This window comes from Megalobrama amblycephala, linkage group LG15 (genome assembly GCF_018812025.1).
Source record: "Megalobrama amblycephala isolate DHTTF-2021 linkage group LG15, ASM1881202v1, whole genome shotgun sequence".
Classification (NCBI taxonomy): domain Eukaryota; kingdom Metazoa; phylum Chordata; class Actinopteri; order Cypriniformes; family Xenocyprididae; genus Megalobrama; species Megalobrama amblycephala.
Window position 1 is genome coordinate 6,774,484 of NC_063058.1, and position 21,547 is coordinate 6,796,030.

Sequence of the window (21,547 nt, forward strand, 5' to 3'; positions counted from 1 at the left end):
CATCTGTCTTGTACTTTCCTAATGTTTTAGTTTTTCCCAATTTGGCAAAAATACAAATTCTGTACAGTCAATATCGTTGACAGTCTGTACAAATTTATTTCTGCTGCGGTGTGGATAACAAAAATGTATTTTTGCATGAACTGCCCCTTTAAGTGAGATGTAGCCTGATCCCTTTTTAAACAAATCTCACTGGCACACACACAGACATACGCTTCTGTGCAAACATTGTCTAATTAACATCCTGCTGTCTCTTTACTGTAAGCAGGAATATGTTTGCCCTGGCAGGGCAGCTGCTGTTCTTTCACTACAGGTCTCTCCCTCTTTCATTTACTATAATTACAAGTTGAAGATGAGGCATATGAACATACGTTAGAAAGCAGTCAATAATAACCATACACTCCTACACTGACATATAGAATAAGTATATGCGTGGTTAGGTAAATCAGGCCGGCACAGAGTGAGCTGCAGAGCCTTCAGCCACTAAAAACAGCATCTCCAACACAGATATATAATCATGTAACATGACACAATTAAAGACTCAGACTCTATAAAAAACACAGCTAATGAACACGATGATGCTTTTATGTTCGCAGACATGTTATCATACAGGGAAAGAAACATAGTGGTTAACATCTCAACAAATGGGTTAAAGATTTCAAGGTCTCCCTTCTGTGATCTCCTTTTCTGTTTCTCAGAAACTTTCCTCTAATGCTTTAAAATGCTACTTTCATAATCAGCACTAAACATAATTTATTCGTGCTGTAATGCAGGCTTGGAGCTCACAAACCCTTAAATCAACAACATTTTTCATTATGAAATTGACCCTTCGCCGGGAGTTTGATTGACAAGCGATCTAACCAGTCAGAACGCAGAATCCGCCATTTTGTCCGACAAAGCAGTCAGGAGTTAAAGGTGCCGTAGAACATCTTTTCAAAAGATGTAATATAAGTCTAAGGTGTCCCCTGAATGTGTCTGTGAAGTTTCAGCTCAAAATACCCCATAGATTGTTTTAAATTAATTTTTTTAACTGCCTATTTTGGGGCATCATTAACTATGCACCAATTCATGCTGCGGCCCCTTTAAATCGCATTTATTTGGATGTTTACATTTGATTCTGAATGAGTTTGAAGCTATGCTCCGTGGCTAACGGCTAATGCTACACTGTTGGAGAGATTTATAAAGAATGAAGTTGTGTTTATGCATTATACAGATTGCAAGTGTTTAAAAATGAAAATAGCGACGGCTCTCTTGTCTCCGTGAATACAGTAAGAAACGATGGTAACTTTAACCACATTTAACAGTACATTAGCAACATGCTAACGAAACATTTAGAAAGACAATTTACAAATATCACTAAAAATATCATGATATCATGGATCATGTCAGTTATTATTGCTCCATCTGCCATTTTTCACTGTTGTCCTTGCTTGCTTACCTAGTCTGATGATTCAGCTGTGCACATCCAGACGTCCTGCCCTTGTCTAATGCTTTAACATGAGCTAGCATATGCAAATATTGGGGGCGTACATATTAATGATCCCGACTGTTATGTAACAGTCGGTGTTATGTTGAGATTCGCCTGTTCTTCGGAGGTCTTTTAAACAAATGAGATTTATATAAGAAGGAGGAAACAATGGAGTTTGAGACTCACTGTACGTCATTTCCATGTACTGAACTCTTGTTATTTAACTATGCCAATATAAATTCAATTTTTAATTCTAGGGCACCTTTAAAGCTGGGACTTTGTTTAATATCATAAGTAACCTGATCTGTCTTTTCTGTCGACGTGCTGTCAGTGTCCTATTTGTTCCGCAAAGCATTTTTCACTCAGTGTGGCGTGACAACGCCATGGCTTGTCGGACAAAGCAGCAGTAACTAAGGGGGGCGGGTCTTTGCGAAGGGTCAATTGTTTGTTCTGATAACTCTATTAGGCTAGCCTGAACAACATTTTAAATTAACTCACAATCGTTAGTATATGTGGGTCAAAAAGCCATTTTGCTGGATACATTTTTTTTGCAGTGATTCTGGGCAACTAACATTAGCAAATGCAATTGGAAAATATCACCATCAGTTGAGCTGGATGTAGAGATGTCAAACAAACATTGTTTTCCCTCACTAGATGAAAACCACCAGGCAATCACGAGAAGAAAAAAAAAATCTGCAAGTAAATTCAGCGAGTATGCAAATACACAATTTCATTCCTTGTCACTAAACGTGCCGCAAAAATGTATATGACGAGCCCCCAATTTATGTTATGCCCCGTCTAGGGGTAAAGGATGCAACATGAAATGAGAGAGTGGAAGCAGAAGATCTTTTGAGGGTTTTAATGACATAAACCAAAAATACAGCGATTTTAAACAAATAAAAAGGGAAATTTGCTTCGGGAGCTGAACCAGCCAAAATAACATACAAAAATTTCTTTTTTTTAAAACCTCTTACTCAAACCCTAACCGAAAAGAAAAGAAAAGTACAATATACTAACCTAATTCAAAAAGGTTTACAATAAACAAAAGTATAGAGTCAAACTCCTTACTTTCCCAACATCCTCAAAATTTACAATTATGTACAAAACTACAAAACATCAATGTGTTTATGGTGCCTATAGCATTTACAATTTTTGGTGAATTCAACATAAAATCTATTTACTTTCTGAAAAATTCAGATTTCTAAAGATTTTTTTTTTTCTAAACATTTACTTAAAATAATATATATATATATATATATATTAAATTGTACTACATAATGCCTATGAAACTATTTTAGCTGACATGATCATGGCTACTTAAGTCAACTGTCAAAAAAAAAAAAAAAAATACTGTATGATTTAAAGGTACAATTTGTAAGATATTCGCAGTAAAATATCCAAAAACCACTAGGCTAGTGTTATATATTTTGTCCAGCTGATTACTAACAATATCTCTAATGTTTTCAACTACTTGTAAATCATGAGAAAATTCCCATTCTAAACAGTGACACGGGGCAGTGCAGTCGCCTGTCAATGACGTCAGTTACCCTTTGTTACCGCCTTTACTGACGTAGAAACCACATGACAACAGTGTCGTGGACAAATGCAGAAGTAGTGTCTAGCGTCCAGCAAACCACTAGCTTGCTTCAAGCAGTTCCTTATTTACTTCTTGCACGTTTTATGGTGGATTGTGTTACTTATTTATGGAACATAATTACTGTTTACCATCTGCCGCTGGTTCTGTCGACAAGGACAGCTCCCGTAAACGTAAGCGTACGGGCCAACCAAACGACCCAAGAAGAGTTTGGGACAAGAGGAGAGAAAGAGTGAGGATCAATATCGATGTTGCATTTTCTAGATGGAGAGAGCTTCGCGACAAACTTCACCTAGAAAGAGATGCCGATCTCGACAGAAGAGATTTTACTCGACAGGTGAGTTGTTTAGATTCGTATCTTTACAGAAAACGTATGCCATTATAACGATCAACACGATTAGTATTATGGGGCATACACGCCAAACGCGGGGCATCGCGTCTGATCCATAGTCTGATCGCGTCTTTGCATTGACTTTGTATGTATCTACTCGCGCAAATCGTTGAACTCGCGTTTGCTATGTATGCCCAATTATTGTGTTTGAATGTACACGAGTGTATATATTTGTTGAACAAGTGGTAATCGTTTTCATATCATCTGACTAAACAGTAATCAATTAATTTGATAATTTACTGTCAAACTATATTTGCTGTATTGTATTGCAATATAGCATGACGCAATATGTAATGGTTGCATGTGAAAATTGTCTTTTTCAGACACTTACAAAATCCAGTATTGGATAGATTTTGTTAGTTACTGTAGCAGCTACAGTGTAGTTATCATAATTTTACATCATAACCTCACAATAAAAATTGTGATGTCAATACATATGATACATATGGTAAAGCGGAAGCAGCGCCGGCGACTGTGGCATAATAAAAGTCCCGCTGCTCGTGAGGCGTGTGTTGCGCAATCGCTCCACCTCCTCGTTCAGCTCCCACAACACTCGCTCCTGCTCTGCTTCATACTACAGTAATGTTAATAATCACATCCATTAACATGTTTTCTTCCCAAGTCCTGTTGCACTGTCTGTTGAGGTGGAGACCACATGTCCCAAGATTCCACACCACAATAACATTTACTGTTGTTTGTGATATATCATTTCATTAGGCGGAAGTACCGCAGTAGGGCGAAAAACTCCATCTCATTTCCTCCAACTCATTTCCTCCAAAATCGTCCGACATAATTGTTTTACCTTTTTTTGTAAAGGCCGTTTGATTTGAGTCTTTGCACGTTCGCTTTGTAGACACTGGATCGGTACTTTCGCCTGTGACCTTTCCAAAATTATTACGTAATGCGTGGCGAATTGCAGAGCAGTGCAAGACGAGCATTTCTGGTTAAAAAGTATCCATTTTATTTTTTTTTAGAAAATGACCGATCGTTTTGCTAGATTTGCTTGGGATTGTGTAGAGCCCTTTGAAGCTGCATTGAAACTGCAATTAGGACCTTCAACCTCGTTGGTAACTGTTGAAGTCCACCATATGGAGAAAAATCCTGGAATGTTTTCCTCAAAAACCTTAATTTCTTTTTGACTGAAGAAAGAAAAACAAACATCTTGGATGACATGGGGGTGAGTAAATTATCAGGAAATTTTAATTCTGAAATGAACTATAACCCAGCTATTTTTAAGATTGTAGCTTGCACCCCTCATTCCAAGAATTTCATCATCCAGCAGGCAAAAGCAGTTAGAAAAGTCATGGCACACTGCAGGACGCATTACAACCCGACATTTAATACTCAGGGTAAGTAATTTAAACAAGCCCCTAATCATAAGTATTACCACTTAACACTACTGTTTTTTCACAATCCAATACATACAGTCAGATAAAATCAGGTCCTATGCTACATTATTTCCCTTTCACACAACCATAAGTCACATTAACGTGTTGCCATGCATTTCTTTACATGTTCTTTACAACACAATAGCTTAATAAAATCTAATATGATCATATGCAAGATGCTCACTCAAAGCAAGCACACACATACACACAGTTCAGCCCTCTTTACCGTGGCGTACCCTGGAGCGATACTTCAGAAATAAAGCTCTCTTTCTCCAGATCTGTGGATGAATTGAGCGGGTTGTGAGGTTAATGACACTGGAATACACACACTAACAAACACAGAGCACACAAATGTCAACGCCTCACCTATGTTCACACTACACAATAAACCATGTGGGCGAAAGTTCATTTGATGTTCATCTGTTACTAATTTATTTCAGAATGCTTTATTGGAATAATGAAGCCAGAAAAATAATCTGATAGCATGTTATCAACAGCAATATAGTAATATTATTCCAATTCTGTGCATTAAGTGACAAGGACAAAGATTCTCTTATTTGCATGACGCCTTTGGTTTTAGAAGTCATCAACAAAACCAGAGTGAACGGCTCATCACTATGAGTATTTAAAGTAACAGGACATGCAAACACTCTGGTTGTGAGTAGAGAAAAGCGTAATATTAATTGCCTATCCTTGTTATGAATGTGGCTTTTTAAAAAAGAGGCCATATTGTTTATTGTTTATTAAAACGTTAAGATTGTAAACTGTTTAAAATTGAAATCAAATTAATTATATCATAATCTGATTAATTACAATTAAATGAATTTGTCAACACTTGATGAGAAAAGCCCTGAAAAGTGGACAGTTCCTTCACCGATACATGTACGTGACATTATTTGTACATTAATTTATTGTGGAATCTGTGTAAAGTATTGAATATACATGACAAAAAAAAATGGCTTTAGAAGTCAGAACATTGTTTCTTCATATCACTGAACATACAACTATCACTGGCCTACAGTTCACAATCGACTTTTAAAGATCTGCTCTTTTATTACATTTAAAGGATTAGTTCACTTCAGAATTCAAATTTCCTGATAATTTACTCACCCCCATGTCATCCAAGATGTTTATGTCTTTCTTTCTTCAGTCAAAAAGAAAAAATGTTTTTGATAAAAACATTTCAGGATTTTTCTCCATAAAGTGGACTTCCCTGGGGTTCAATGGGTTGAAGGTCCAAATGTCAGTTTCAGTGCAGCTTCAAAGGGCTTTAAACGATACCAGACGAGGAATAAGAGTCTTATCTAGAGAAACGATTGGGCATTTTCTAAAATAAATAAAAATGTATATACTTTTTAACCACAAATGCTCATCTTGCACTGCTCTGCGACGCGCCACGCATTACGTAATCATGTTGGTCATGCGTGACATAGGCGGAAGTACTGCGGTAGGGAGAAAAACTCCATCTCATTTTCTCCTCCAACTTCAAAATTATCAAACATCGTTGTTTTACCTTTTTTTTTTAAAGGCAGACTTAGTCTTTGCACGTTCGCTTTGTAAACGTTCGCTCAGTACTTCCGCCTACATCATGCGTGACATTTCCAACATGCTTACATAATGCGTGGTGTATTGCAGAACAGTGCAAGATGAGCATTTGTCGTTAAAAAGTATATACATTTTTATTTTTTTTAGAAAATGACTGATTGTTTCACTTGAAAAGACCCTTATTCCTTATGTGGGATCATGTAGAGCCCTTTGAAGCTGCACTGAAACTGCAATTTGGACCTTCAACCCATTGGTAACTTCTGAAGTCTTCTATATGGAGAAAAATCCTGGAATGTTTTCATCAAAAACGTTAATTTCTTTTCAACTGAAGAAAGAAAGACATAAACATATTGGATGACATGGGGTGAGTAAATTATCAGGACATTTTAATTCTGAGGTGAACTATAATCCTTTAATGCTTTTTTATTCTTCATGTTAATAGCGCTACTCACTTATAATTAATTCTGCTAAGTTATTGTGATGACTTGATAGCCTATTAAATATATATGAAATATTAGATGAGTTAACAATATGATAAAATGTGTTTTCCATGATGGCTCGTTTAACTCACAAACTCACACAAACACAAACACATTCCCTTCTTACCCCCATAAAGCTGGTGAGGTGCTGCTGTGGTTCAGTGTGTTCTCTCTCACACTGTTCACATTCAATCACTGAAGAATGACTCGAGCAAACAGACACAGAGCTTGTGCATTCAGAGACAACACTCACCATTGACTACACAGACAGGAAGAGAAACAGAACAGAGAGGAGAGAAAGGGCGGCAGTCTCAGATGAGCACCAGAGAGTGCTTATCTTCATTCAGTCTAAGAATGGCAGATTAAAATAGTGAAAACCATAAAAACATAAAAAGGCCAAGAAATAGCTAGAGAAGGGTGGTGGACAGATAACAGTTAAGATAAAGTGAACTTCAGTCTTTCCTGATGACATCAGCGAAACTCAGAGTTTTTCATCAGAGTCTGAGAGGAAATTAGAAGTGTCTGGAACAACAACAATAACAATTCAAAAACGCTCTTATTTATACACCCTAATGTTGTTCAAAACCTGTATGATTTTATTTCTTCCGTGGAACACAAACTGAGAAATAAAAAAAAAAAAAAATGTTCATGCAATTTATGAGTTCACACTTACAAATAATCAGATAGAGTAAAGAGTATTCGTATTTGGTGTGCTGTCTGAGGGGAGGCTCCGAGCTCGGAATGTGGCCTGAACCCACAGTACTCCCCCCGTATCCCTGGCTGAGATAGGAACCAGCCAAGGGTGAGGAGTCTGGGTGATGGAGGGATGCAAAAACTGTCGAAGAACATATGTGACTCGGCTATGTATGTATATATAGTGCTGATTGGATAGATCATTTGAATATATTCCTCCGTAACTTTGTTAATCATTAAAAGTGAATGGAAACTGGGGGTCTGTTAAGCTCCAAAAATGACAAAAAAGCACTATAAAAGTATCAGAAAAGTAGTCCATTTAACTAATATTCCAAGTCTTTTGAAGTCTTAAGATAACTGTTTAATGTAAATATTTATTTACATTATTTACTGAAAATTTTCCCCTCTCCTTCATGAATTTGCATATTCAAACTCAGCGTGTAATGATCCATTATATGACATTAGTATCAACAGGCACTTTTCCACTGTCGTGCCAGCGTGAGCAAGGGCTAACAACATGCCGGGTGGGGCCAGTAGCCTCGCGAGACCAAAATTAAGCTGCGTTTCCACTGTTGGACCAGTAGCCCTGTCTCAATGGCCAAAATCAACGGACAAAACGAATCTGCAGCAGTCAGGCGGTACAGGTCAGTGCTCTTTGCTGTCACTTGTGACGCTTTTGTTTGTTCCCTACTGTACGCGTTCATGTGGTTTGGAGACTCTCTGAAGGAACGGATCTTATGCTTTCAAAGCTAGCTCGCTATTTCTAACCTCTCCGAAAATTACCTACCCTACCTTTAAGACTACAGAATTGATATTTGACCAATGATTTATAATAAAAATGTTACACTGACAGCAATCTGTCTAAATTCTTCAAGCGGTCTCTGGTATTTTTCATAATCATAAGTATATTTATTATAGCAAAGGTTAGCATAAGTAGCCTTTAGCATCTCATATAAATATATTTATAAATGTATATATATCCCATCGGATTGCAATCAGAAGTTATTTCAGACACTCTGTGGTGCTGAAAGTAAGTTTTATGCTAAAAAATTTGTTTAAAATGTTTTAAAGGTGCCATCGAACATTTTTTTACAAGATGTAATATAAGTCTAAGGTGTCCCCTGAATGTGTCTGTGAAGTTACAGCTCAAAATACCCCATAGATTTTTTTTAATTAATTTTTTTAACTGCCTATTTTGAGGCATAATTAGAAATGCGCCGATTCAGGCTGCGGCCCCTTTAATTGCTCGCGCTCTCCGCCCCTTCCCAAGCTCTCGAATCTATCACTGCATAAACAAAGTTCACACAGCTAATATAACCCTCAAAATGGATCTTTACAAAGTGTTCGTCATGCAGCATGTCTAATCGTGTAAGTACAGTGTTTATTTGGATGTTTACATTGATTCTGAATGAGTTTGATAGTGCTCCGTGGCTAACGGCTAATGCTACACTGTTGGAGAGATTTATAAAGAATGAAGTTGTGTTTATGCATTATACAGACTGCAAGTGTTTAATAATGAAAATAGCGACAGCTCTTGTCTCCATGAATACAGTAATAAACGATGGTAACTTTAACCACATTTAACAGTACATTAGCAACATGCTAACGAAACATTTAGAAAGACAATTTACAAATATCACTAAAAATACCATGTTATCATGGATCATGTCAGTTATTATTGCTCCATCTGCCATTTTTCGCTATTGTTCTTGCTTGCTTACCTAGTCTGATGATTCAGCTGTGCACATCCAGACGTTAATACTGGCTGCCCTTGTGTAATGCCTTGAACATGGGCTGGCATATGCAAATATTGGGGGCGTACATATTAATGATCCCGACTGTTACGTAACAGTCGGTGTTATGTTGAGATTCGCCTGTTCTTCGGAGGTCTTTTAAACAAATGAGATTTATATAAGAAGGAGGAAACAATGGAGTTTGAGATTCACTGTATGTCATTTCCATGTACTGAACTCGTTATTAAAAAAATCGTTATTCAACTATGCCGAGGTAAATTCAATTTTCAATTCGATGGCACCTTTAAATGTTGAGGATAGCTGGTAGCCTGATATAATAACATGGGAAATGAGCAACGGTGTTGACCACTCCTCGAGCGTCAGTTGGCCCGTTTTGGACCAATGTATTCGGTGAGCCATAAATCCCTGGCCGTTGGCCCCAAGGAAGCCCCGATGAGGCCCGATCAAGCCCCGGAAGTGACAGTGGAAACGCGACTAGCCCTGACGCAAACTAGCACACTCGCTTTTGGCCCGACAGTGGAAACATGGCTACTGAGGTCAAATCTGACACAACATGTCATGCCAGGTCTGAATACACACAAGTGTGAATGAGATTTGAGAGCAGTGAAAGAGGGGAAAAATTGAAAATACTGTTCAGATTTTTTACATGACTTCAGTCGTATGGACTTTAAAGGGATATTTCACCCAAAAATGAAAATTTTGTCATCATTTACTCACCCTCATTGTTGTTCTAAACCTGTATGTTTATAAATATGGATATTTTTCTTACAAAAAAAACAATAAAACAATCGCTTCAACTTCAGAAGGCCTTGAGGTGTATGGATTACTTTTATGATGGCTGGATGCACTTTTTTGGACTTCAAAATCAGGAGCGCCATTCACTCCCATTATAAAGCTTGGATATTTTTAAATATATCTCAGATTGTGTTCATCTGAAAGAAGAAAGTCATATACACCTAGGATGGCTTGAGGGTGAGTAAATCATGGGATAATTTTCATTTTTGGATGAACTACCCCTTTAAGATACTTTTATTGTGCTGTTTTGTTATTTTTGAGCCCCAGTCACTTTCACTGTATGCAGCGTGAACTTTCTGTGAAACTTTATACGGGTTTGAAACAACATGCTGGTGTGACAGAATTTTCATCTTTGGATGAACTTATCCATCAAGTCCACAACAAAGACTCTCAAAACAAACTTGTTTTACTGCTAAAACGGAGCCACAACGAGCATATCTGTAAACCAAAACAAAAATTAACACAACTGCAGGCACAATGGAAGGTCTTTGGGAACAGGTACAGGTCATTTTTCACATGCAAATTAAATGGATGTGCATGGAGAAAGGTGAGCTAATCTGAATGAAAGTGTCACAATGAGAGAACACCTGTCTAGGCAAACACGAACTGACCACTGAGCTTAAATATGAGCTAATAAAGTATATGTGGATATGTATGAGTTTCCATGCACTGTGTTATTAATGAACATAAACATTTCTTTATCAATGCATTGTCCTGTGACAAAACACACTTTGTTCGCAGGACATATATAAATGCATTCCTTTGAAAATCACTCTATTGAGTCACAGCATGTCTATTTATCTATTTATCTCAACAAAGGAGGGTGTTTTTAATAGTTTTTTAATAACACATAACTAACTTATGTAATAACCTGCTATATGATACCTGCTTCTGATTTCTATAGAGTTGGCTGAACAATGAATGCCCCGAAAACCCTACAAAAATGATTAGATTTTAAACAATGCTAGTGTGTTTTGGGTGGTTAATGAGGGTTGTTAGCTAGCTGCTATGCGGTTCCTAGGTGTTCCTTACTGGCCCAAATCTCAATTCTCTCTTTCCCAGAAGACTATGATATTCTTTCATCTGCTAGTGAGATATGGTTACACCATAGAGCATTGAAGGATTTCCCTGCTGAAAACACGCCTGATGTGTTCCCAACAGGCTTCTTAACTAGCTTAAAGTCCTTCCATACCTGTAAAACCTTTGTTAATCTTCGGAACGCAAATTAGGATATTTTATTAATATTATAAAGCAACGAGAATATTTTTGGTGCGCCAAAAAAACTAAATAACGACTTCCCGAAGCAGTGTTTTGAAATCGGCCATCGTTATATAAGTCGTTTTTTTTTTTTTTGGCGCACCAAAAATATTCTCGTCGCTTTATAATATTAATATCAAACCACTTTACTCACATGAACTGATTTAAATATGTTTTTAGTACATTAATGGATCTTGAGAGAGGAAATGTCATTACTGGCTATGCAGGCCTCACTGAGCCATCGGATTTCAACAAAAATGTCTTAATTTGTGTTCCGAAGATGAATGAAGGTTGTCTGGCTATCACCAGACCAAGCTCAATTTAAAATTGAACATTGGTCTGGGGAGTTTGCTATGTATTTCCTACTGCACAAGAGGCGTGATCAACGAGCATTATTCATGCAATTGGATAGTCCTTCAACCAATCAGATCAACGATCCGGGTGACGTACTTTTGCAGAGCGATGCGAAAACTCCAGACTTAGTTTGTATTGGTTTGTAGCATTGATCAGCGGTTTGCAGAAGCAGCAATGGCATCGAGCACTTTTTGCAGGTTGTGCAAAAAAACATGAAAGTGAGTGAGATTTACATCGAGCAATTTGTTTGCTAGACTAAAGAAGTCATTTAGCATCGTTGAGAGGTTAGGAATTGGACTGACGGTCGTGCGAGAGACATCATCATGTTATACCCGCCCAGAGAAATAGAAAGAGCTCTGTACCCGCCAATAGCGAGCAAGGTGGATAAGCCAGTCTGTGATTGGTTCCCGCAAAAGTGTAACAGATGCAGCAGAAATGAATTTACGGGTTTCCAGACTGAGTTGCCAGGTGAAATCAAATCGCCGGCAGATCAGGTTGGGTTTACCCAGTCTAGAATGAAGGTCTTACGGGTGTGGAACGACATGAGGGTAAGTAATAAATTACATCATTTTCATTTTTGGGTGTACTATCCCTTTAACCACCAATATTTCCTTGCTTATCCAGCTCAAGTCCAATCAACACCATGCTGGTTGACCAGATTATTTGGTGGTAAATAGCAACCATGAGCCAGACCATCACCAAACTACCACTAACCACCGGCATAAATCCACCTGGACCAGCATGGAAATCCATAATGGTCTATGCAGGTCTTTTCAAGAGGTTTATGACAGTATTGAGACTTGTGTTGGCACTATTTATTCAATGTAGAAACTGAAAACCAGGAGGACTTAAACTGGTGTTTGAATGTGTAAAAGTTTTTACCGCTGCATTTTCAAGTTGAAACGACTCCTTATCCGAACTGGTATGGAAGCCATTGTTTTCTTCTGGAAGAGAAAAAAAAAAGGACAAAATAAGGGTGTTAATAGATGTTCACATGATTCAGCAAAAAATCTTCCCTTTTCTAGTTGTTTCTTCATAAATGCTCCATTGTGAAATCAAAGTAAATTCCTTCTGAAAAAATGAATAAAATTGTGTAACTTTGTCACACTATTGGGGATAAAAATGAGGTGAAGGTCTCTAATGTTCAAACAGATATGCTGAACTATCTAAAACAACAAACCTTTGTTTAGCTGCTCCTCACTTTAAACCCCAAAAAATAATAAGTTTTCTTTGCATTCACACTGTCCCTCTTCCCATCCATCATTATTTGTGATCAGGTCATAGTCCATTTTGTTTCTGAAACCTTCCCATCTGAATATTTTATGATTGCATTGATTATTATATTGTTTTATTGTATCATAACCACAAATGTAAGAGGATGAACACAGTGGGAGTGTCCTGAAATGCTGAATCTTTGAAGATACAATGCAAATCTTGATATCATCTGTACGTGTCACTATGGTTACAAACATTAGTAGCAAGTATAAAAGAAGATAACTGACTTTGGTTATCTGTCCATAAAGAAAAATATATACTTATGTATGTCAACATGACAATTTGAATGTCACGCCTGACAATAAATAAGGCTGTCAGTCCCAAACACTGACTGTATGTGGCCACATAGTCCAAAACCAGCTCTTGCATCAAATACAGTTGGAATACTAGAAGGTTTCTCATCAGATCAGGCTAAATTTACTGCAGGCCAAGCTCATGTATAAGTTGGGTTTCATATAAACCACGGTGAACTCCCTACCAGAGGAGAATTGCTCCAGAGCTAGTAGCATGAAACACTTTCTAAATGTAGACATCTGAGTAGATATTTAAGCATCTTTTCTCTGTGGAGAATTTTTGAAGAATCCTCTCACAGTTCCAAGCTCCAAAAAATGGCAAAAAACAAAAAAACAAACAAAGTTAGTATAATAGTAGTCCATATGCACCTACCTTATTATACTACAATATACTGTTTTTATTTTCATTATATGTACAAGACCAGCATGAATATTCTTCAAAATTTCTCCTGTAAAGTCTGACATATTAAATGGAACAGTTTATTGAACCTTTAGAATGCTTTTACGGCTCATGTAGTATCACATACTGAGAATATGGAGCTCAGACTCGAGCAGGAAGAAATGGCTCAGTTTCATTCAGAGGTAATTGAGCAAAAAATATTATATTTACACAAATGTATGGATAATCAAATCAAGTAAACCTAAGTTGATTCTGTCAGTAAAGGGTTAGTTCACCCAAAAATGAAAATCATGTCGTTCCACATCCATAAGACCTTTGTTCATCTTTGGAACACAAATTAAGATATTTTTGATGAAGTCTGAGAGGTTTCTGTCCCTCCATAGTGATCCAACCCAACTACAGTACTACTCCAAGGTCCAGAAAGGTAAAAAAGGTATGTTCACGAAACAATGTCAACTTTCGCATAAACACAAAACACATGCGTTGTGAAGCATTTGTGAATGCATTGCAGATCAATATTTTTTAGGGATGCACCGATGTAACGGCCGCCGATATTTATCAGCCGATTTTTGCTCAATTAACAACCATCGGCATATCGTCTGTAGCAGGAAAAAGGTCGATATAACACACCGATGGTTTATAGATTAACTGCGTGAAGGCATTGAGCTTCATAATGACTGTCGCATAATCCTAGTGCTGCTGTCTGCGCTTTAATGCTAATCAAATAACAAAAGATCGCACAATATTCTTGACTAAATAACTTCTGTAATTTTCATAAGTGTAACAGACCCCATCCGAATGATGACCAAAACTTTGTGTCCGTTTTCACTCCAAAAAAATCACCACAAGGACTAAACATTAGCTACAGAGCACAAGAAGTGTGCAATAAACTCTCTCTCTCCATTGCATTATCATCAACATACAGCGAATTACTCAAAACACTTATTACAACTAACAGTAAACAAACACATACAGATCGTATGCCTTTTTGGGGATGCTTAATAAACGGACAAACTTTAAATCTGCAAAATAACTCTGAAGAACTGCGTGCTCTCCTTGTCAGTACGTAGAGTAGTAAAGGAGTAAAGAACGCCTTAGTAAAGGAGATCTGCAGATCTCATACATATTTAAACTTACAAAAAATATTAAAATGTATACAAAAACAAATTAGAAGATTAATCACAATAAAGTCTGTTACAATAAAGAAGGATTAATATGTATATAATTTATACAGTGAAGAATATGCAGTGTTATTTGTCTTTATGTTGGCCTGCTGAATGTTAAATGGATCCAATCATGTTCATTAAAAATTATTTGATGATGCAGCAATAAACCTGCTAGTATATTTTAAATGCAGGTGTTTTTGAACTTTGCTTATTTAAAACATGATCAAAATACTATCTATTTTGATGACAAAATTTCAAATAAGAGAGGAAGTGACAAATATCGGTATCAGGCAATAATTGTTTGGTAAAATCGGTATCGGCCCCAAAAAATCATATCGGTGCATCCCTAATATTTTTGTAAGTAAAGTGGTAAATTATGTTTTTTTTGTGCAAACAAAGCACTCGCGTCACTTTCTTCAAATTGAGTTTAAGCCACTGGAGTCACATGAGCTGCTTTTCTACCATCAGGCTGAACGGTTCTCATTGCGTAACCATTCCATTCCGTGCCGATCCGGACCAGCTGGTACGGTTCCGGTTTCGTTTTCCACTGTGGGGCTGATAATGGCCGCTCTTTGGAATGTAATATAAAAGCGTCCAGTCGTTGCCTTGGTAACGCTATGGTTTACTTATGATATGAAATGTAATAACAACCGCGTTATGGCGAATGATTAGACATTTCTTTAAATGTTATTATTAATTTGTGTTTACGTAGCTCAAATAGAGCGCTTAGCCAGCTACGAAGAAACTGGTAGCCAGGCAACAGACAAGTGACCAATCCTGCGTGTCGACATCACTTCACGGATTCTACCAGCACAAGAATTCTGGGCCAAGAACGGTTTGTGGAAACACAACTGGAACCCGTTCGGCCCGACAGTGGAAAAGCGGCTATGGAGTACTTTAAATGATTTCTTTACTACCTTTCTAGACCTTGAAATTGGTAGTTGTGTTGAATCTCTATGGAGGGACAGAAACCTCTCAGACTTCATCAAAAAGATCTTAAAAGATTAGTTCACTTTCAAATTAAATTTTCCTGATAATTTACTCACATCCATGTCATCCAAGATGTTCATGTCTTTCTTTCTTCAGTCGAAAAGAAATGAAGGTTTTTGATGAAAATATTCCAGGATTATTCTCCATATAGTGGACTTCAATGGACCCCAAAATTACAGTTTCAGCGCAGCTTCACAGCGTTCTACGCAATCCCAGATGAGAAATAAGGGTCTTATCTAGTGAAACCACCACTCATTTTCTAAAAAAAAATCAATTTAATTTATACGTTTTAACCATAAATGAGAAAAAATTTAATTTTATACGTTTTAACCATAAATGCTCATCTTGATCTAGCTCTCTTCTTCTTCTCTATTTGAATTCCAGCAGTGTAGACGCTGCTAAGTGTATTACTGCCCTCAACAGGTCAAAGTTTGAACTAAATTGTCATATTCAATATGCTAGTGCAAGTATATAACGATTAGTTCAAACTTTGACCTGAGGAGGGCAGTAATACACTTAGCAGTGTCTACACTGCTGGAATTCTAATAGAGAAAAAGAAGGAGAGAGCTAGTTCAAGATGAGCAGTTATGGTTAAAATGTATATAATTTTAAATTTTGTTTAGAAAATGAGCGATGGTTTCTCTAGATAAGACCCTTATTCTGGGATCGCGTAGAACACTTTGAAGCTGCACTGAAACTGTAATTTTGACCTTCAACCATTTGGGCTCTATTGAAGTCCACTATATGGAGAAAAATCCTGGAATGTTTTCATCAAAAACCTTGATTTCTTTTCAACTGAAAAAAGAAAGACATGAACATCTTGGATGACACGGGTAAATTATCAGGAAATAAGTGAACTAATCCTTTCATTTATGCTCCAAAGGTGAACACACACGTGTGGAACGACAAGAGGGTGAGTAATAAATGACAGAATTTTCATTTTTGGGTGAACTAACCCTGTGTTTCATCTTGAAATATTACTAACCAATATAAAAGTTATTCTTATGTTTACTTTATAAAAATCATAAAAGTTTTCACAGTAAAAAAGACACGTGAACCACAAGCTGAAGGGAGACATTTTTAGAATTATACTAGAAGTTCTTTTACTCGCTAAAAAAGTATAAACTATCAATCATATGACAGAAGGCATGTAGTAGATTGTGTTCAACAGTTTTGTTCAGCAAAGTTTCATTCATGTTGATAATTTAGACACCTTATAAATTTCAATGAAATTTACAAATTCTAAATTTTCAAAAAATATGACATAGTTGGTTTTACAGGGTTAATTTCATATTTTCCCTCACATCTCAAACACAAAAGACATGAGGGCGAGTGAATGAAGAGAGAATTTTCATGTTTCAGTGAACTGATCTTTGAGTATCTCCTGTCCACATGATCAGTCGCTGTTTCTGTCTCTGATTCACAGAAAGGCAGCGAATCACATCTTTGACAGAAGAACCCATAAAATCATGCAATAGTGTGTGTTATCAAACCAATGAATTTCAGATGAACAATCTCTGCTGTTATATAAAGATAAGATTTTATAATTTTATAGTGTGTGTATAGCCTATCAATGTGACAGTGGTCTTTCAAACAAACAAGGATTCATTTAAAAAGGATTCAATCGATATTTCTTTTCAGTGCAGATGTCTTACTTCTGACTGACATTCACAATTATATATTACATTTACTCAAAGAAACATTCAATATATCGAAGGTATAGTATATTCCCTGTATGTATGACCTTAGATTTGCTATTGTTTGAGCAGCAGGATACAATACCAGCCTTGTGCTAATATATTGTATATTTATTTTTGAGAACAAGACTGCTCAATCCTGTTCCTAGAGATCTATCTTGCTGCAAAGTTAAGCTCCAACCCTAATCAAATAACCAGCTAATGGATAACATCTTTATGAACACTTGACCGCTGTAAGAAAACAAGTCAACGTTAGGTACGGCAGGGTGTGAAACTGGAAGTGAGAACGCGTGCCGACACAGGAAACGATGAACACAAAGCACATGAGACCTATTCTGTGGTTAGATGATATGCACAGCAATCAGGAAAAAAAAAAAATATTACATATAAAACTATGATGTAAAAATGGATATTAACAATAGTTACAAAGTTCTTTTGAGTGGTATGCTTTTATGGTTTAAGTGACAGTGAATTAGTGTGTGGATACAAAGTTGAAAACATAAATCTCACAGAAAAGTTTATAGAGCCCTTTATCAGCTTATCAGGGAACTCCTCTAATGCTGCGCACATGCTGGGACGAGTGAAGACAAACTGAAGTCAGCAACATTCAGACAAGTCTGACAAAGCCAAAGGTATAAATATCCATTGAGCCTAGATGCATATCTAGTGGTTGCATTAGTACATATGAAAAGTCATTTGCATTTACTATCAATTGTACTACATTTTTTTACACACACTAAAACTCAGTTCAAAGCTTCTTTTAAAACCCCTATTTTACACCAGAAACCAGTGTTTTTAAACATGGTACTCTATACCCCTGACCACAGATCAGTGTGTCTGTAGTCAGAAGAATCTTCCCTGACACTGCAATGAGTTTAATAGAAACTGTTTTGGCTGTTGGCATGGAGACCAAACTGAGAGATTCTGACAAGAAGGGAAAGTACATGACCATTTTAAGGTAAAAACACAATCAAGGACTTTAAAGGGGACGTTGATGAATATCTCAGCCTAATTATATTAACACATACAGATAGAATAAGGTGTGGTTTAAAGTTTTCAAACTTTCATTTTAATCTATTACTATAATAATTATTATTATATATAACGTTAAAGCCGTTGTCGAATGTAATATCACGCTCAATTTGAACGGAACGGATGTGCGCATTTGGAAAATAGCTACTCTTCAGTCTTCAGGCCATTAACTCTAAAAATACTATTTGAATAACAGAAATAATAAACAAAAGTGGTAGCTAACTTCAGAATAAAGCATTAAACTGACAATTACTGTGTTCTTGTTTTTCTTTTAAAACATTCCCATGTGTGAAAACGTGTAAAGGCGTGTATCAGACACTTACCGCCGCCGGACCAAGCAGTTCGGTTCATTTCTATAAGCGTCTCATCACTCGACTTTCCCGATCCACGATTCATTTTAATTAAGTGTCCTGATATATACTTAATGTGAATTTGATATAAATGTAGAAAAAAAGATCTTTCCGCCGGGGCTCCGTCCGAGCCCACGCCCCGTGATCTGATCTGATCTCAGCTCTGCCCGAGGAATGACCGTTCACTTCACGCTCAGCGGATCAGATTTGCCCACTCGGGTTTGTCTTGGGTCTCAGTTGGCAAAATTACGATTCCTACTATGGCAAGTAGCGCTCTCTTAATATTCATGAGCATGTCTTCACTATTGGAAGGTTAACTAATAACGTCAGCATGACTAATTTCATATTCAAGAACAGGTCTTTTGCATTGGAAGGCTGCAAAGCAACGTCATCGGGCTCTATTTAAAATTCATGAGTTAAACCTTCCACATAGTTGGATTTGTAAATTCGCTCTCTCTTGAGCGCTCACTTGATTTAAAGGGGAGTGACATTAAATGACCGCAATTTTGTCGGCAAACTACAATAGAGATGTCCAAATCTTAACCCTCATGTTTAGATTCACTTAGCTCGAAAAACAGCCGAACTGAGAATATTTTACAAGTTTATGGTCTACTTCAACAAAATTCAGTGGAATATAAGAATACAGGTATCATTTCAGTGATAAAGTGTTAGTTTGTGAACTTTAATGTTGGCTTGAGAAGCCTGAACCTCGCCATTTTTCAGAGCGCTGCACACCAGACTATTGCTCCAACATAACAGCTCATTTTCATCATTTATTTTGTCTATAGGTCGTTATACAGTTGCATGAAAAAGTGTGGGAACCACTTGCAGAATCTGTGAAAATGTGAATAATTTTAACAAAATAAGAGAGATACAAAATGCATGTTATTTTTTTTTATTTAGTACTGTCCTGAGTAAGATAGTTTACATAAAAGATGTTTACATAGTCCACAAGACAAAAAAAAAAAAAAAAAAAAAAAGCTGGATTTATTAAAGGTGCCATAGAATTGAAAATTGAATTTACCTTGGCATAGTTGAATAACAAGAGTTCAGTACATGGTGAGTCTCAAACACCATTGTTTCCTCCTTCTTATGTAAATCTCATTTGTTTAAATGACCTCTGAAAAACAGGCGAATCTCAACATAACACTGACTGTTACGCAATAGTCGGGTTCATTAATATGTACGCCCCCAAATTCATGCATATGCCAGCCCATGTTCAAGGCATTAGACAAGCCAGTATTAACATCTGGAGCTGTGCACAGCTGAATCGTCAGACTTTATGCAGGTAAGCAAGCAAGGACAACAGCAAAAAATGGCAGATGGGGCAATAATAACTGACATGATCCATGATAACATGATATTTTTAGTGATATTTGTAAATTGTCTTTATAAATGTTTCGTTAGCATGTTGCTAATGTACTGTTAAATGTGGTTAAAGTTACCATCATTTCATACTGTATTCACGGAGACAAGAGAGCCGTCGCTATTTTCATTTTTAAACACTTGCAGTCTGTATAATGCATAAACACATCTTCATTCTTTATAAATCTCTCCAACAGTGTGTAATGTTAGCTTTAGCCATGAAGCACAGCCTCAAACTCAAATGTAAATATAATTCAGGGAGCGCGCGATTTAAAGGGGCCGCAGCCTGAATCGGTGCATAGTTAATGATGCCCCAAAATAGGCAGTTAAAAAAATTTACAAAGACGTGTTTAGGGCACGACTCAGTGCTGCTCTCCGATGTTTGGTAGAGCATAGAAAAAAAAAACTGTACTGCGCATGTGACGAACGCGGTCATCCGCGCGCATCCGTGGTGTAGTATACTTTGAAAGACGCGCGGACGTGATTGCGCGCATGACGCGTCCGGACGCGGAAAGTGAAGGATACCCGGGGCTTTAAACACTTGCAGTCTGTATAATTCAGATAAATAAATCTCTCCAACAGTGTGTAATGTTAGCTTTAGCCCGTTAGCCACGGAGCACTATCAAACTCATTCAGAATCAAATGTAAACATCCAAATAAATACCATACTTACATAATCGGGTATGCTGCATGACGGACACTTTGTAAAGATCCATTTGGAGGGTTATATTAGCTGTGTGAACTTTGTTTATGCAATGTATTATAGAGTTGCGAGCTTGGGGGGCGGGGAGCGTGAGCATTTAAAGGGGACACGCGCTGAATCGGTGCATATTTAATTATGCCCCAAAATAGGCAGTTAAAAAAATGAATAAAAAAAAATCTATGGGATATTTTGAGTTGAAACTTCACAGACACATTCAGGGGACACCTTAGACTTATATTACATCTTGTGAAAAAGTGTTCTAGGGCACCTTTAAAATAACCCCGTTCAAAAGACATTCTGCAAGTGGTTCCCATACTTTTTCATGTAACTGTATTTCTAAGACTTAGAGAGTTCTGCTCATTTTAAATCTGATATGGATAAATTAAAGGGTTGAAAATGAAAATTCTGTCATTAAAGGGATAGTTCACCCTAAAATGAAAATTTGATGTTTATCTGCTTACCCCCAGGGCATCCAACATGTAGGTGACTTTGTTTCTTCAGTAGAACACAAATGATGATTTTTAACTCCAACCGTTGCAGTCTGTCAGTCGTATAATGCAT

At 37.0% G+C, this 21,547-nt stretch overlaps 1 protein-coding gene across 3 annotated transcripts in view; it reads right to left on the minus strand.

Moving 5' to 3' along the window:
- The window catches only part of ano5a (anoctamin 5a), a 50,348-nt gene extending 31,185 nt beyond the window's left edge, over positions 1-19,163 (minus strand). The window contains exons 1-4 of one of the 3 annotated variants that reach the window (XM_048158286.1): positions 18,892-19,163; positions 12,598-12,659; positions 6,990-7,121; positions 5,075-5,116 (exon numbers count right to left, since the gene is read on the minus strand). In XM_048158286.1, coding sequence (XP_048014243.1) covers positions 5,075-5,116; positions 6,990-7,121; positions 12,598-12,659; positions 18,892-18,964 — 309 coding nt within the window. In that variant the 5' untranslated portion in view covers positions 18,965-19,163. The remainder of the gene's footprint in view (positions 1-5,074; positions 5,117-6,989; positions 7,122-12,597; positions 12,660-18,891) is intronic. The other 2 variants (XM_048158287.1, XM_048158288.1) reach the window with 2 other exon arrangements.
- Between the last annotated feature and the right edge of the window lie 2,384 nt (positions 19,164-21,547).